General features: G+C 40.5%; 1 protein-coding gene and 1 long non-coding RNA gene across 3 annotated transcripts in view; one reads left to right on the top strand and one right to left on the bottom strand.

Annotated features, from left to right (window-relative positions):
* The window catches only part of PEX1 (peroxisomal biogenesis factor 1), a 53,980-nt gene that overhangs the window by 8,261 nt on the left and 31,355 nt on the right, over positions 1-14,364 (top strand). The window contains exons 3-11 of one of the 2 annotated variants that reach the window (XM_073333965.1): positions 530-613; positions 834-948; positions 1,039-1,805; positions 2,813-2,932; positions 5,358-5,481; positions 5,734-5,864; positions 7,299-7,402; positions 8,942-9,074; positions 9,748-9,844. In XM_073333965.1, the coding sequence (XP_073190066.1) occupies positions 530-613; positions 834-948; positions 1,039-1,805; positions 2,813-2,932; positions 5,358-5,481; positions 5,734-5,864; positions 7,299-7,402; positions 8,942-9,074; positions 9,748-9,844 (1,675 nt within the window). The remainder of the gene's footprint in view (positions 1-529; positions 614-833; positions 949-1,038; positions 1,806-2,812; positions 2,933-5,357; positions 5,482-5,733; positions 5,865-7,298; positions 7,403-8,941; positions 9,075-9,747; positions 9,845-14,364) is intronic. The other variant, XM_073333966.1, reaches the window with a different exon arrangement.
* The window catches only part of LOC140907628 (uncharacterized), a 47,036-nt gene continuing 38,361 nt past the window's right edge, over positions 5,690-14,364 (bottom strand). The window contains exons 2-3 of the long non-coding RNA XR_012157555.1: positions 13,380-13,548; positions 5,690-5,843 (exon numbers count right to left, since the gene is read on the bottom strand). This is a non-coding gene — a long non-coding RNA (uncharacterized lncRNA). The remainder of the gene's footprint in view (positions 5,844-13,379; positions 13,549-14,364) is intronic.

A 14,364-nucleotide genomic window follows, 5' to 3' on the forward strand; every position in this document is an offset into this window, starting at 1 on the left:
ACACAGAAACCTCTCACCCCTCACCTGGATCCCTCCACACTTGGATCTTGGTTGGCTGAGCCTGCCTGCCCACACCTGGTGTGCCTGGCACAGAGGGGCAGGGATTTCGGGTGTTTCTGGGGTAGGCCTGGCCCTTGCATTGTGTCAGGGTCTGGGTGCAGCCTTACCACCGAGTCCCTGTCCTGTGGGGAGGGAGGGCTGCAGGGTGATGTCCCACTTCGTACAGCAGTGGCCTGTGCTCCCCAGTGGAGCTTCCACAGTTATTTATTGACAAAAAGTGTGCAGAATTTTTTTTTTGGCGCTGAATTTTTAATTTTTTGGTGCAGAATTCCCTTAGGAGTAACATATTGAAGCTTCATGCTGTGTTAAGTGGTATAGCTAGTGTAATTTAAAAGGCAAGTAATTTTAATCATCCAAAGTGTACAGTGAAACAGACTTAATTCTTTCAAATTACTTAAAGATTTAACATTTTTCTTTTTGTAACTATCAGAGGCTAAACATTTTTTTTAAAAGTGTTATTGTCTGCCAGATATTCCTTGAGCCATGCTCCCAAGCCTTATCCTGTCAGCAAGTAGAAGTGGAACCCCTCTCTGCAGATGATTGGGAAATACTGGTAATAAAAACATTTAAATTGCTCTCATACTTTTGTTACTCACGATAAGCATTCCCCTGCCCCCAACCTGTTCCATTTCTCCTCAAGGCACTGTTTTCTGTACATTACATGTATATAATTCAAATTTGATTTTATATAGGGATATACAGTTTGTATCTTAAAACAAATGCAAAATGTAATGTGAAGTATTTGATTTCTAATTATGCAAAATTATCTTTAGGAGCTGCATGCTTCCTCTCTTGAAAGACATCTTCTTGACCAGATTAGAATAGTATTTCCAAAAGCCATCTTCCCAGTGTGGGTTGAGCAGAATACTCATATTTACATTCGAATTGGTAAGTGGTGATGGAAGCATTTCATACAATGCTACAGAGAGCCTTTAACAAGGGTGGATAAATGTACTGATGATTTTTGTTTAATTGCAGGTACACTAAAGCCACCTGCTTCTTATGGGAGACTAGAACCTCGCACACAGCTTTTTGTATGTCCAAAAACACGCCAGCTTGAAGAAAACACCACCAATCTGCCTTCCTCAAAAAGTGACTCTTTACATGAAAGATTTATTAAAAGTAACATGGATCAAGGAGAAATAATAAAGGAACCTTTAGCCAAAGAACCTCATTTAAGTCCAGGTGTCCTTGAACAGTGTAAGCCAGATGCAAAAGAGACATTTGGCTCAAATGTCCTGCCAAACGTATGGAATTTTATCGGGAGCATTTTCTCTCGCTCTCCTGAGCAGAAACAGATTTCCTGTGGTATGAGTGAAATGAGTGCATTCAAAGATGAGCTATTAAACTTGATTCATATGGACTCTATTTTCAGAGTATGTCAGTCCCAGCCTCCTAGTGTACAGAGCACATCAGCCACAAAGGCATTTCAGAAAAATACTGTTCATGTTTTTCCATGGAATCTGGAGTTTGTTGATCTAGATCCCAATATTAAAGTGTCTTATGGGAAGATCAGTAAGCTTCGCTCCCCAAGACAGCGCCATCGAGAAGCAAAGCAGAATCTACCATTTGAGAAGCAAAAGCAAATGTCCAGCACAGAAGACAGAAACCAGTATGGCTCTAATATCAGTCAAGAATCCAGTGAAATGTCTGTCGTGCGGATAGTATGGAATGGATTTGAAGACCTAGAGAGTGTCATAAAATATGACAGCAGTGTGGAAGCCATGCATGTTGGAAGAGTTTGGGTTAGTCTGAATACAGTTGCTTTTGGGTTTTTAATAAGATAACTTTGGGGTTGCTTGATTAGTGTAAAATTGTATAGAGTAGATTTTGTAAACATAAATATTTTAAGTAAGGTAGACTAAAATAAAATAGATAATATCAAGTGTAGCTGTTCTTTGCTAATTTGTCCTGTTCTGGACTACTCAAACCCAGCAGTAGCCCTCTGAAATGTATAACGTAGGCTGGGTCTCCACAGCTCTGTGGCAGTTCTACAGCAAAAATGAGGAAGTTCTCCAGCATCTTTTTAAAGATTTTCTGGAATTTGTGACTTATTTATATTGAGTGCCTTAACAGTCTGCTTGTAGCTATAGTATTCCAGAGAATCTGAAACTATCTGTGTGTACATACATATTACATATAACAAGGAATGTGATTACATCACATACTCATGCCTCTCTGGTGTGCTCTGGCTGCCAGCCTTCAACAAACTAAGAAGTGATAGTATTACATATCATAGCATTGTGCAGTTGATGTATAATTTTAGTAATTTTTTAAAATTTTTAATTAAAGAAACTCCTTTTCTTTTAAAAAAAAAGTTTGTTTAAAATAAATTATTTAATATTAATAAAAATAAATTCACAGTTAAACCACTGAAAACCTTAATAGGAATCTCCAGCTGGATCTCAGAATACATACACACTGCTAAATAAATAAATAAATAAAAATGCAGCTAAGAATTTCAGAGCCCTGGTCAACAAGTTTTAACAACTATTTCCACAAAGAATAAAAGAGGCAATTAAGAGGAGATTGTGTGAAGAGGATTTGAGTACAACTGGAAATAGAATGGTTTCCCCTTAAATTCTGTTGCAAATTACAACTAGTCAAGTCAGGCTGATGATCAAATGTAATGGAAATGCTTTTATTGATGGATACACTTCAATGGATATTGATATTGTGGGATATTGTAACCAATTTCTGCTGTGTGACCATCTTTTCTCTTTACTTTTTGTTTTAAATGTATATATTTCAGATTCCAGATGGCCTGAGAAAGAGAATACATATAGAAATGCATGCAACGGTCAGAATTAAGTCAATGGATTCAGTCCCTAAAATTCCAGCATCTCTTAGATTACAACCCAAAAGGAATTTAGTGAGTTGGCGTTCTTAGTATCATTGTCATTTTGCATACGTTTAAGCAGTGATAGTGTTGCTCTGGTTAAGGTTTACCAGTCTTGTTTTGTTTTTTATTTGTCAGGTGATAATTTGGGAGCTTCAAATCACATTAGACTAATATTTAAAATACACATTATTCCAATGCAATTTCCCCTCCAATAAATACAATGTTATGATTTAAAGTAATATCTAAATCAGTGAAACACTTGTACCACCTATGTAAATGAAATTTTGTACAGTAATATTACTTCATACTTTTGAATCACCTTTCATCAAAGGATTATAAATGTCAAGTAATTAAACCTCACAGCACCCTTTTGTGTTTGGGAGGTATTACAGTACTCATTCTACAGTGTATTGAATACAGATTTTCTATTTTATGAAAATAAAGTGATTTGCCCAAGGTCATACAGTGTTTGAGGAATAGAGCCTATAAGTTCGGACTCTTAGTCTCCTTTAACTACTAGACCAGTAGTATGTCGCAGTGGTCACTTCATCAAGTCTCCATACGTTTTCAAATCACATGTGAAAACATCTCTCTTCTCCTTTGCTTTTCCTTCATAATTTTTCTTTCCTTCTGTTTAACACATTGGTATTTTCCATGTTCATAATGTAATTAAATATTACTCATTATGTGCAGGACCCTGAGCCACCTGGTGTAGGCTGTGTGTGTGTGTTATAAATAAAAACATTTACTCTGTAAAGTGTGTTCTGACACAGTTTTCATAAAATATCGCTATATAGTATAAGGGGCAAATCCTGCAAACCTATATGTCTGTGAGGCATAAGAAGTTAAAAGCTACTCACATATGTTGGTAAGGGTTTACAGGACCAAGTCCCAAAATTATATTGTGAATATTGTTGTACCTAATTACATAATACTGCATTAGAAAGCATTACATAGCAAGAATAGTATGGTTCCCACTTCAGCTTAGGACACAAGCAACATTTTCTCCTTGACAAGGTCCCACATAGATAAGACTGCCATTACAAAATAAAAGTGATTTACAGAAGAAATATTGGACCAGATCCTCAGCTGGTGTGAATCTGTATAGTCCAGCTTTAAACCTACAAAGGCAAAGAAACTCAGTGCTGAGGCTGGAACTTCATTCCTAAGTCTCCTTTCAGAAGAAGCTCTTATGCTCCTCTAGCAGGTAATACCTGGGGAGAGTTTCTGAATAAGATAGTTAAGGCATATTAATACATTTTAATTTAGTGATTTAAGTTTTACTCTGAATTATCTTTGCTTTTTTCCTTTGCTGGAAATTTAGTAGTGAAGTAAATATTTGAACCCCTCTATCCTCCCTCAACTGAACCACACCCATTGTTCTCATTGCAAATCTATGCCAACAAAAAACTATTTAATGTCAACTCTCACTGTCCACCCATTGCTGCTCTTCAACAAAGCAAATGTGTCTTCACTGGGTTAGTTCATTATGTGCAATATGTTGGGTTTTTTTGCTGTGACACTTGTGTGGTCATTTTGCACTTTAGTTGCTCCACAAAACATGTAGTACTAATTTATAATAGGCACAGAGTTTTCATATGCATCTGGTGTTCTTTATCCACAAATGGACTGAATTTTGCTTTGCTTTTTTACTATATTTCAACCATGGTTGAAATCTATCAGTTTAATAAATACTGCTTTTTTCTGTAAATAGTTGATTGCAGGGTGCATGGTTGAACTAAGTAGAAATTAAACCTGAGGTTTTTGTACCTAGGTGTAAAATAAATATCTTGAAGGCAGTAAACTAAAGAAATATAAAGTAATTTTATGTGATCTTATATAAATTTAATATGGAGTTCTTCCTTTCTTTCTTTTCTACTTCAGCTCAAGTGATTTTAGTTCCCAAAGGAAGCAAAGAGAAAAGTAGAAAATTGGGTGAATAATATGGTAGGGATCCTCTTTTTCCTTTCTGAACAGTGCTTCCTCCCTTCCCAAAGAGATCTCTGTTGATCTCCTAGAGGAAGGATGCTCCAGTAGTTAAGGGGCTAGCATGGCATTGAAGAGGCCCAGTTTCGATTCCTTGCTCTGCCACAGACTTCCTGTGTGACCTTGGGCAAGATATTTAATCTCTCTGTACCTCAGTTCCCCATCTGTGAAATGAGGTAATAGAACTTCCCTCCCTCCCAGGTATGTTGTGAGGATAAATATGTTAGCGATTGTGAGGTGTTCCAACATTATGGTAACGGGAGTCATATGTGTACCCAACAAAAATAGGTTGTTGGAAACTGGGGATGTGACAGGACTTAGGGTTATGAATGAACAATGCCATTAGAACTTTTTCCACCTGTGAGCTACCATTAGGAGCAAATACCATCTATACTGAAGAGCTATCATTTGGAAGGGAACAGCCTTAATAAAGTCACCCTTCCTCCCCCCCCCCCTTTTTCCTGTTTAGCATAAAGACATAAGTGAAGATGACATAAAATCTGCTTTTAGTTTATGGTTGGAGGATACCACTACTGTTGATCTTCCCTGGATAATGACAGACACACATCATATACAACTAGTTGTTAAAGAAGGTAAGAAAAACTATGTCTGTATTCTCTCTGTATTATGAAGTCTCCGTAGCCAAGATTTCTTTTTAAAAATGGTGTTTGTATACTGAGGGCCATAACAGATGCTTCCTTCCATTTAAATTGTAGATGTAAGTCAATCTTTAACAGTGATCTTAGTTTAATTAATTCATTTTAGATTACATTTATTTAAAAATAAAATATTACTGGGTTCATCTTGTGCTGAAGAAAAATAGAGTTAATTTGAAATCTTGATAGTTGTTCAGTGTGTTTCCACAGGAATGGAAGAGTTTGTCCTTAGTGTGGTACATCCTTCTCACACTGAAGAAAATAAATCGGAGAATATTTTTATGTTGGGTCCCAATTTGCTGCAGAAGACAAATATACAAGTAAATATCACATAGTATCAGGTATCAAGTAACTTAAATTCTGTTACATTTGGTGAAAAATATAATTAACCGTATATCATGTGTGTGTTTCAATTATTGAGTAATTTAACGTTGTAGGGCCTGTGTTCATCACCATATATGCACATCTCGTGTGTTACCTTATAGCAGGGATCGGCAACGTTTGGCATGTGGCCCGCCAGGGTAAGCCCCCTGGCAGGCCAGGCTGGTTTGTTTACCTGCCATGTCCTCAGGTTTGGCCGATCGCGGCTCCCACTGGCTGCGGATTGCTGCTTCAGGCCAATGGGGGCTGCGGGAAGCCGCAGCCAGTTCATCCCTCGTCCCGTGTCTCTTCCTGCAGCCCACATTGGCCTCGAACGGTGAACCGCAGCCAGTGGGAGCTGCCACCAGCCGAACCTGCGGACGCAGCAGGTAAACAAACCAGCCCGGCCCACCAGGGGGCTTACCCTGGCGGGCCACGTGCCAAAGGTTGCCGATCCCTGCCTTATAGAATGAGGCTTTGCTAAGACTCCACATAGTCCATAGTATTTTGGACCTAAATTCTGTAGCAATGTCCCTGAATTCTGTAGTCAATGGTCGAACTCCCAGTAAATTCAATGGGAGCAGAATTAGGCCAACACTGAGCAATTTTGAAAATTCTACTCTTCATATTTAATTGCCTTAAATACCTATTTCACCGTTTTCCCCCCCCCCTTTGATACCCAAGCCACTGTACTGTCTGGAACATGTGAAGTGGGGAGGTGTTAATGGCTTATTCAATCAAATGTGAGGGCTGCTTTCTATCCACACCTGTCCCAGTTCATGCCGTGCTCTTGCTCTCAAACTGCTTCCGTGTCCTGCGTCTCTCCCTTTCCCCGTAACCCCCCACAGCCTCTTCTTTTAGGGGAAGCATTCCCTTTCCTAAACTGCTTGTTGAGTTGAGATCTGAGTCTCCAGTGTTAGCATACCCCACTATTGTTGCTGGTAATGAGCTAATTTTTTATATTGATCAATTGTGTGACAGAAGCAGTGAAGAAAACTGTCCTGTTGCTCTGCAAAGTTGTTCACTAAAAGTAAAATAGAAGTTTATCCTTATTACTGCTGCCACAGAACCACATCATTATCAGAAGACTATGTCCAAGATTAGTCATGTTGTAGACATGTTAGCACTAGTATCCAAATGGGCCTTATATATTACATGAAGAATTAGATTGATAATTGGGAGATAATTACCCTCTTTAGCTAGTTTGAATGAAGCTTTCATCTACACCATTTTATCAATATGTGAGTCTTTCATACAAGTACAGCTTCATCAAAACATTTAGTCAGTGTTTTCTTCAAACAAATTACAAAAAGCTGCAAATCAGTTTTGTACTTTTCTTTTGTAAATGTGTATTTGATTTTTAAAATATTGACTTTTTTTCTTTTTCTTTATAGGTTCTTATACATCCTATGCCTACAAAGGCTGATGATGACAACACACAGTCTACTATACATGATACTGACCAGATCCTTCCTTTCCACAAACTGAACAGTTTAGGGTGAGATATTTTGACAATGTCAAATATGGGAAGAAGAAAAAGAGACATATATGTTAGAAAATGCACAGCTTCTGGAAAACTAAACTAGCTAGCTGTTAAAAATTCTGTGAAAAATGTAACTAGACATCTCTTTGGACTGGGTCAGGCTGACACAATACTTGGGACCTGATCATGTAATCACTTACTTATTTACACCTTTATTTTGCTCTTGTGAGTAGCCTTATTGTAGTCAATGGGATTACTTACACAACTGGAGTGATGTACGTTCTAAAGTGTTTGCAGGATCGGATCCTTGGATGAGATGCCTTGAAGGACAACCTACTTTAACAAAGTCAGACCTGACAATTATAGGAGAGTGGTGGAAAGCAGGTATATCAGCCCTAGAAAGGTGAAGGCCCTTTTCCTGAAAAGAGGTTACTACAGACTAAGTAGACACACCTGAGTCCAATTAAGGGCTGCTGGTGACCTTTTAAAAACCCCACTTCCGGTGAGAGAGGAAGAAGGGATGAGAAACAAGTTGCAGCAGGGATAAAAGGCTTCTTCTGGGTGGAAGGCTATATTCGCCTCCCTATAAGGGAAACAACCTAATTAGCTGCTGTTTGTGGAAGGACTGGCATCCAGAAGCCAGCGTAATAAGACAACACACAAGAGAGGGGCGGGGAAAGGTATTTCTTTTTGTGTTATGAATTTGGGATTTTGTTTGGTTTACGAGAATTACTTGGGGTTACCCAATACTGAAAAATAAAGCAGAGTGAAAAATTAAAAGCCTCTGGAAGGAGATGCCTTGCCATGCTATGTACTCCCAGAAGCGGTGTTGATAACTCACTAGGTGACACTCTTCCCTCAATCTGTACCAAACCAGGGCCTCACTAGTGTTAAGGGGTACTATACTGCTAGATGTTTCTTTTTTGTTTTTAGTATGTATTTTCTTTAAGTTGAAATCTAAAACTGCTAGCTTGTTTGTGGATCTTAAAGGCGTGCTGTCAGGTTAAAAGTGGTTAACAGTTTAGGAAAGGAGGTGAATAAAGGTAGCTTTAAGCCAATTTTGTATTTCCCTAATTCTGGCCCAGGTCAAGGACCTTCATTGTCCCCAGGCTGCTCTGAGTTATGCCAGCTTGTAATAGCTTTCTATAGGCTATTACACCAATGTATAATAGCCAAAGTGTAGTGTGCTCTGGCTATACCCTCTCCTGACCACACCCTTGGACACATCTCCTATGCCTGGACACATCCTCTATGCCAGCATAGGGAAGGCGGCTGGTGAAGAGCTTTTACAGTGGTTCTTGACTGGTTGGAAAACCACATGTGATGGGGATATTTTGCAAGGGCTAGCTGTGCCCCTTTATGCCACTTGTGTAGTGTAGGAGTTCTAATTGAAGGGGGCCATAGATTTTCTTGAACATGTGAAGCGCTTGGGGTTTTTCAGTATGTATGGAAAGCATGCTATTCTAAATGCAGGTAGTTATTATTACCTAGATTGAGTGTACTGAGACTGCCGTAGCTTGTCTAATGTTTTATTTGTTTTGCCTTACTTTGCAGAGGAGTGGGTAAACTAGGAACATCCTCCTTTGAGCACATAACCCACAGCCTCTTGGGACGCCCTTTATCTCAAAAGCTAGTTACCATAGCTGTGGGACTGCGCAGTGGAGCTGTCCTGCTCACAGGAGCAAAGGTGCCTTTCTACAACTCTTTACCTGTATGCCAAAATAGTTTTCTCGCACTACCTTAATTTTAATACTCCAAGCAGGCATTGTAAACCTGTTTCTTTTCTGCTACAAGGAATCAGAGAATAGAGTTGAAAAAGAGCTGTTGATTAACTAATCCACCTCCCCTGTCATTGCAGCATCATTTCCTCGTTATATTTTAGTGTTTTGTACCTTCTAAGTTTTAAATGCCCCTAACGCTGGAGCTTCCATCATTTACCTTGGAAGATTATTCCACACTGTGTTTTTACCCTTCAAATATGTGTAGACGTTTATGCCTCAACATTATTTAACATTTATTTTCAAATTATTTGAATTCAGAAAAAAAATCATAATTTTTTTCTTAAACACTAGCATGCTATCACTTCATACATTTGACTCTCAGTGATTCTCCTGTTATAATTTCCATGTCTAATGGCAAATCCTGAACCCATTGAAATCTGTGAGAATTTTACCAGTGATTTCAGAACTGGGCCTGTACTAGGTACTACTACTTACAAGGAATGAAAATCACCCTGTATGCCACCAGCCGTCTATTTAGCATCTGTGTTTCATGAGGAATAGTCCACAGAAAAAGAGAAAGAAGTAGTTTCTGTTACTCTGGATGTTGTTTTAGAAGACTACCCAACATTTATTTTGTAGGGAAGTGGAAAGTCAACATTAGCGAAGGCCATCTGCAAAGAAGCCTTTGATAGATTGGATGCTCATGTGGAAGTAATTGACTGTAAGGCTTTAAGAGGTATGACTATGATCATATTTTTTCACTCAAATATTTGTTATAATGATAGGGAAGCATTCAGGACTTATCATTTTATTATGTTCAAGTTATCTACAGTATTATAAAACTTTGATCTAACTATTTATTTGGGCTGCATGGCTTTTCTTTAAAATGTTTTGTATTGTTTTTGTAATGCATTTTGGTACCTGGCAGTAAGCACCTTTTATAAATTCATTGCATTCTGCTAGTTGCATCATTTAAGCTTATTCAAAATGTACGCTTTTCTAATTTTTTGTGCTTCTTCACGTAGTGTCCCTGTGGGTGCTCCACTTGATGTGTGCATCCACCTTCAATCTGAGATTTTCATCAGTAGTGTCCATTCAGCCAAAGGCATATAGGCTGCAAGAGATGAACCGCCCTGTGTTCCCTTTTGACCACTCACCTGAGACAGTGCGTCCAGTAGCGTTCATTTACAATTCTGCCTTTTAACTAGTTTCTAGTTCATTTTTATTCTTTTGTAGTTTAATGAAGCCTATTTTGTCTTTTGGGGTATGCTGGAGTCTCCATGCTTCAAATGTTGTCTCACTTGCTGGGAGTCCTTTATGCTGTATGCACTGCTTGGCATACACACATGCCCACTAAGTGCAAGAGCTACATGACTTTCAAAAGCCGCTCTAGGAGGTAAAGGGAAATAAAACTCTATTTTCTAATGGTGGAGTTCTCCCTCTGCCTGGCTTCCGACCCTGCCCTGGAGACCCACAATTTCCAGCGTGCTCCAAATGACCATAACCCTCTCTTATCATCTGCAGCTCACTCACCCTCCAGAGCTTTGAGAGAGAGAGATCTGTTACAGATGCAGAGAAGACTCTGTCTAGGAGATCTGTGAAATCTTCTCAGAGAGAATGCTCCTCTAAAAGACCTATTATACCACAAACGTTGTGCCTTTCAAAGGTTTCTGTGGAGGCTTCAAGCAGTCCTGGTACTGAGGCTTCCAGATCGAGCTTGAGCTTGTTTAAGTCTCAGCTTGTCTTAAGTCTTGTCCCAGTGCTCAATGTACTGTTGAAGCATGAGCAGAGTACTAGAGCTAAAGATCTTTCACCTAAGAAGCTGAAACCACCTGCACCAACTGTGCATCAGTATCTTGACCAACGGTTCAGCCAACATAGGTGCTTCAGTTTTCTACATCTGGAGCTTACCAAGTCTGTAGCCCAGCCCACCCAGTATCGCAAGGGTTCAGATTCTCTAGGGATTTAATTTGTCTCAGATGAGCCTGAGACTCCTCTGGTGAGCTCGTTTAGACTCCAAGTACCACAGCCTGCATTATCTTTGATACCCCACCTTTCACCAGTACCGTATGATTCCCCAGTACCCACATGGCCAGACAAGCAGATCATCACTCCACTGTCATCTGCTCTGCCATCACACTATGTAGACGAGAGCTCTTCAGACTCTCAAATATCAGCTCAGAGCTTTCATGTCTATTTACCCAAACTGATTCTCCTGAAGATGTTCAGTATAGGGACATTGCACTGCCTTCATGATGTCAGCTGATTCAACACCCTCCCTGGTATGACCAGTCCTGGATAACTCCCCCATTTCTTTATGGATCACTTCTGTGGCCATCCTGGAACCTTTGGGCATTAGATCACCAGCAATTTTCTAAGGCACCTAACACTCATGCAGAACATCAGAGACCGTGTTCCCTACTTCCATCTATCCCTCCTTAGCAATTCCTTCTGCAGGAGGAAACATTTGAGGAGCAAGAAAGGAGGGATGAGGAGGAGGCTACTCCTCAGACAGATATTTTATCATTCTCTCCATGTGAAGCAGTTATGCCTCCTCCATCTAACACGGATGACTTCAAACAGTTCCAGGACTGGATGAAGGGAGTGACAGATGTGCTCTGAATTCCAGTAGAAGAAGTCCAAGAAACCTAGCTTAAATTATGGGACATTCTACATACACCATCTTTATCACAGGTGGCCCTGCCTGTGCTTGCGATGCTGTTGGAATTGCCAAAACAATTGGGCAAACTCTTGCCACTGCCATCCCAACAGCTAAGAGGGTGAATTAAAAAATACCATGCCCTGGCTAGGGGCTCAGAATTTGTATTTTCTCACCCACCCCTAACTCCCTAATTGCAGATGCAATCAATGAACAGAACAGGCACACCATTTCAAAGGCTACCCTAGATAACAAGGACCAAAAGCATTTAGATGCATTTGTTAACAAGAGTTATTCGTCTGCCACCCTGCAGTTTAGAAACGTGGATAATCAGGTGATACTCCCAAAATATAATCACATAAACTCTGTGAAATCTATATGAAGTCTTTTAGAGAGCATCTCCCCAGAAACACAGGCAGCAATTTCAGGCTATCATTAATGAGCGCTATCGCTTGGCCAAGATGACTTTACAGGCTTCTTTTGATGCAATGGACATGGCAGCTCATTCCATCTCCACAGCCATGGTGACTGCAATCCTCAGGTTTCCAAGACACTGTAAAGGACCTCCCTTTTAATGGCCTCAAAGTATTCAGCGAGACCACAGATGAGTCCGTACATTCCTTGAAGTATTCTAGAGCAACATTTGACGTTTTGGATATGTGCACCTACAAACAAAAGGAGGTTCAGTAGGTCCCAGCCGAATCAAGGGTACCACCTATCCCAGTTTTCCACCTACCACCTGAGTACCTGAGCCACCTGAGAAGGGACCCAGATGGCAGAAAGGAACACCCTACACAAGTACTGCCCTGTTGACGCAACAAACGTCATCTGTGAAACTTTCCTTCTGATGCACTGGTTGAGGACCATGAACATTCCCACAATCTGGACTAGATGCCACACCATCCTACCCAGTCTATCCTCCCACCTTTTGGGGGTTGTCTCTTCCATTTCTACCGTTCGTGGGAGAAGTTTATTTCCAACAGAACAGGAAAAAGTTCAAACCTGAGTTTTAATGCCATCTCTCTATTTGCAAGGCTTGGTCTTCAGCTCAGCAACACAAAGTCCTTCTTCCTACCAGTACAGCAGATAGAGGTTATTGGAGTCACTCTGATGCTACAGCATCTAGAGCCTGTCTACCAAGGGACAGATTCCTCACCCTGACACAGCTAATTTGCATGAGTTCAACTAAGTCCTCAAGTCAGTGCCTCAGGTCATGGCAGTGTTCACCTTCGTCACTTTATATGCCTGCTTGCACCTGCACTGCTTCCAATCCTGGCTCAGGTCAGTCGATATCCCCAACAGGGATTGTGTGAACAAGTTTAGCTCTGCCCCTCAAAGTGGGTTAGTCTTCCTTAACTGGTGGAAGAATCCAGACAAGATGTGTTCAGGGGTTCCTTTCAAACATTGTCTTCTTGCCGTTACAATTGTTTTGGACATGTTCCTCTTCATATAGGGAGTTCACCTACAGGATCACACAGTACAGAGAAGGTGGACCACACAGGAGTCCACCGTTCACATCAACATTCTATACCCAATGACCTTAGTAGACATTTCGCATGGGATCACAAGTGGGAACTCGACAAATCCATACTCAGAAAGATATTTCTCTCACCTGGGATTTTCCAGTGATAGATCTCTTTGCCATTGTTGCCAGCTGAAGATTCATGAACTTCTGCTCAAGGGGAGGTCTGGGTCATCATTCTTTGTGGGATGACTTTCTCCTCTTCTGGTCGAAGAATCTTCTGTATGTCTTTCTTCCAGCGCTGCTAATCCTCAGGGACCTGAACAAAATCAGACAGGACAGAGCCACAGGCATTTTGATTGCACCAACCTGGCCAAGATAAGTATGGTTCCCTTATATCCTTCACCCCTCCTCTCAAATGGCTATCAATCTACCACTGATGCCCAGCCTTCTATTGTGGGACAGGGGGAACATTCTTCACCCCTATCTCAAAATTCTGACTCAAAGCCTGCTACCTGGATGGGTTGTCAGAGGTAGAGCTCTCCTTATCTGGGGAGGTGCAAGAGGTCCTGCTCAACAATAGAAAGGAATCCACCAGGAAAACTTACCTTCAGAAATGAAAAAGATTTTACCATGGGTGCACGCACCAACAACTGTCTCCCATCTCGGAAGTTTTAGAATACTTTAGAGTACACCGAAGAAAGGGAAGTCTCTCATTGAGCGCCACTGAAGTCCATCTGGAAGCCACCACAATGTTTCATTCGCCTGTAGAAAAGTCCTGTGTGTTTTCTCACCTCGGAACTTCTGGATTTATCAAATAGTTATCAAACCTTTTCCCACATGTCAGGGAGCCCACCCCAACCCGGATCTTGAACCTAGTTCTCAATTTGACAAAACCTCCCTTTAAACCAACAGCTACCTGTATGCTTTTACACCTTTCTAGGAAAATGCCTTTGTGAGCTAGGGGCTTTGATGGCTGACCCTCCTGTACTGTTTTCTTCAAAGATGATGTGTCCCTCTGGCTACATCTACAGTTCCTACCTAAAGTCAGTTCAGACTTTCATATAAATCGGACTATTCAACTCCCCATATTTTATCCTAAACCCTATCAAACTGGGGAAGATGCTGCCCTCCA

This window comes from Lepidochelys kempii, chromosome 2, assembly GCF_965140265.1.
Source record: "Lepidochelys kempii isolate rLepKem1 chromosome 2, rLepKem1.hap2, whole genome shotgun sequence".
NCBI lineage: Eukaryota > Metazoa > Chordata > Testudines > Cheloniidae > Lepidochelys > Lepidochelys kempii.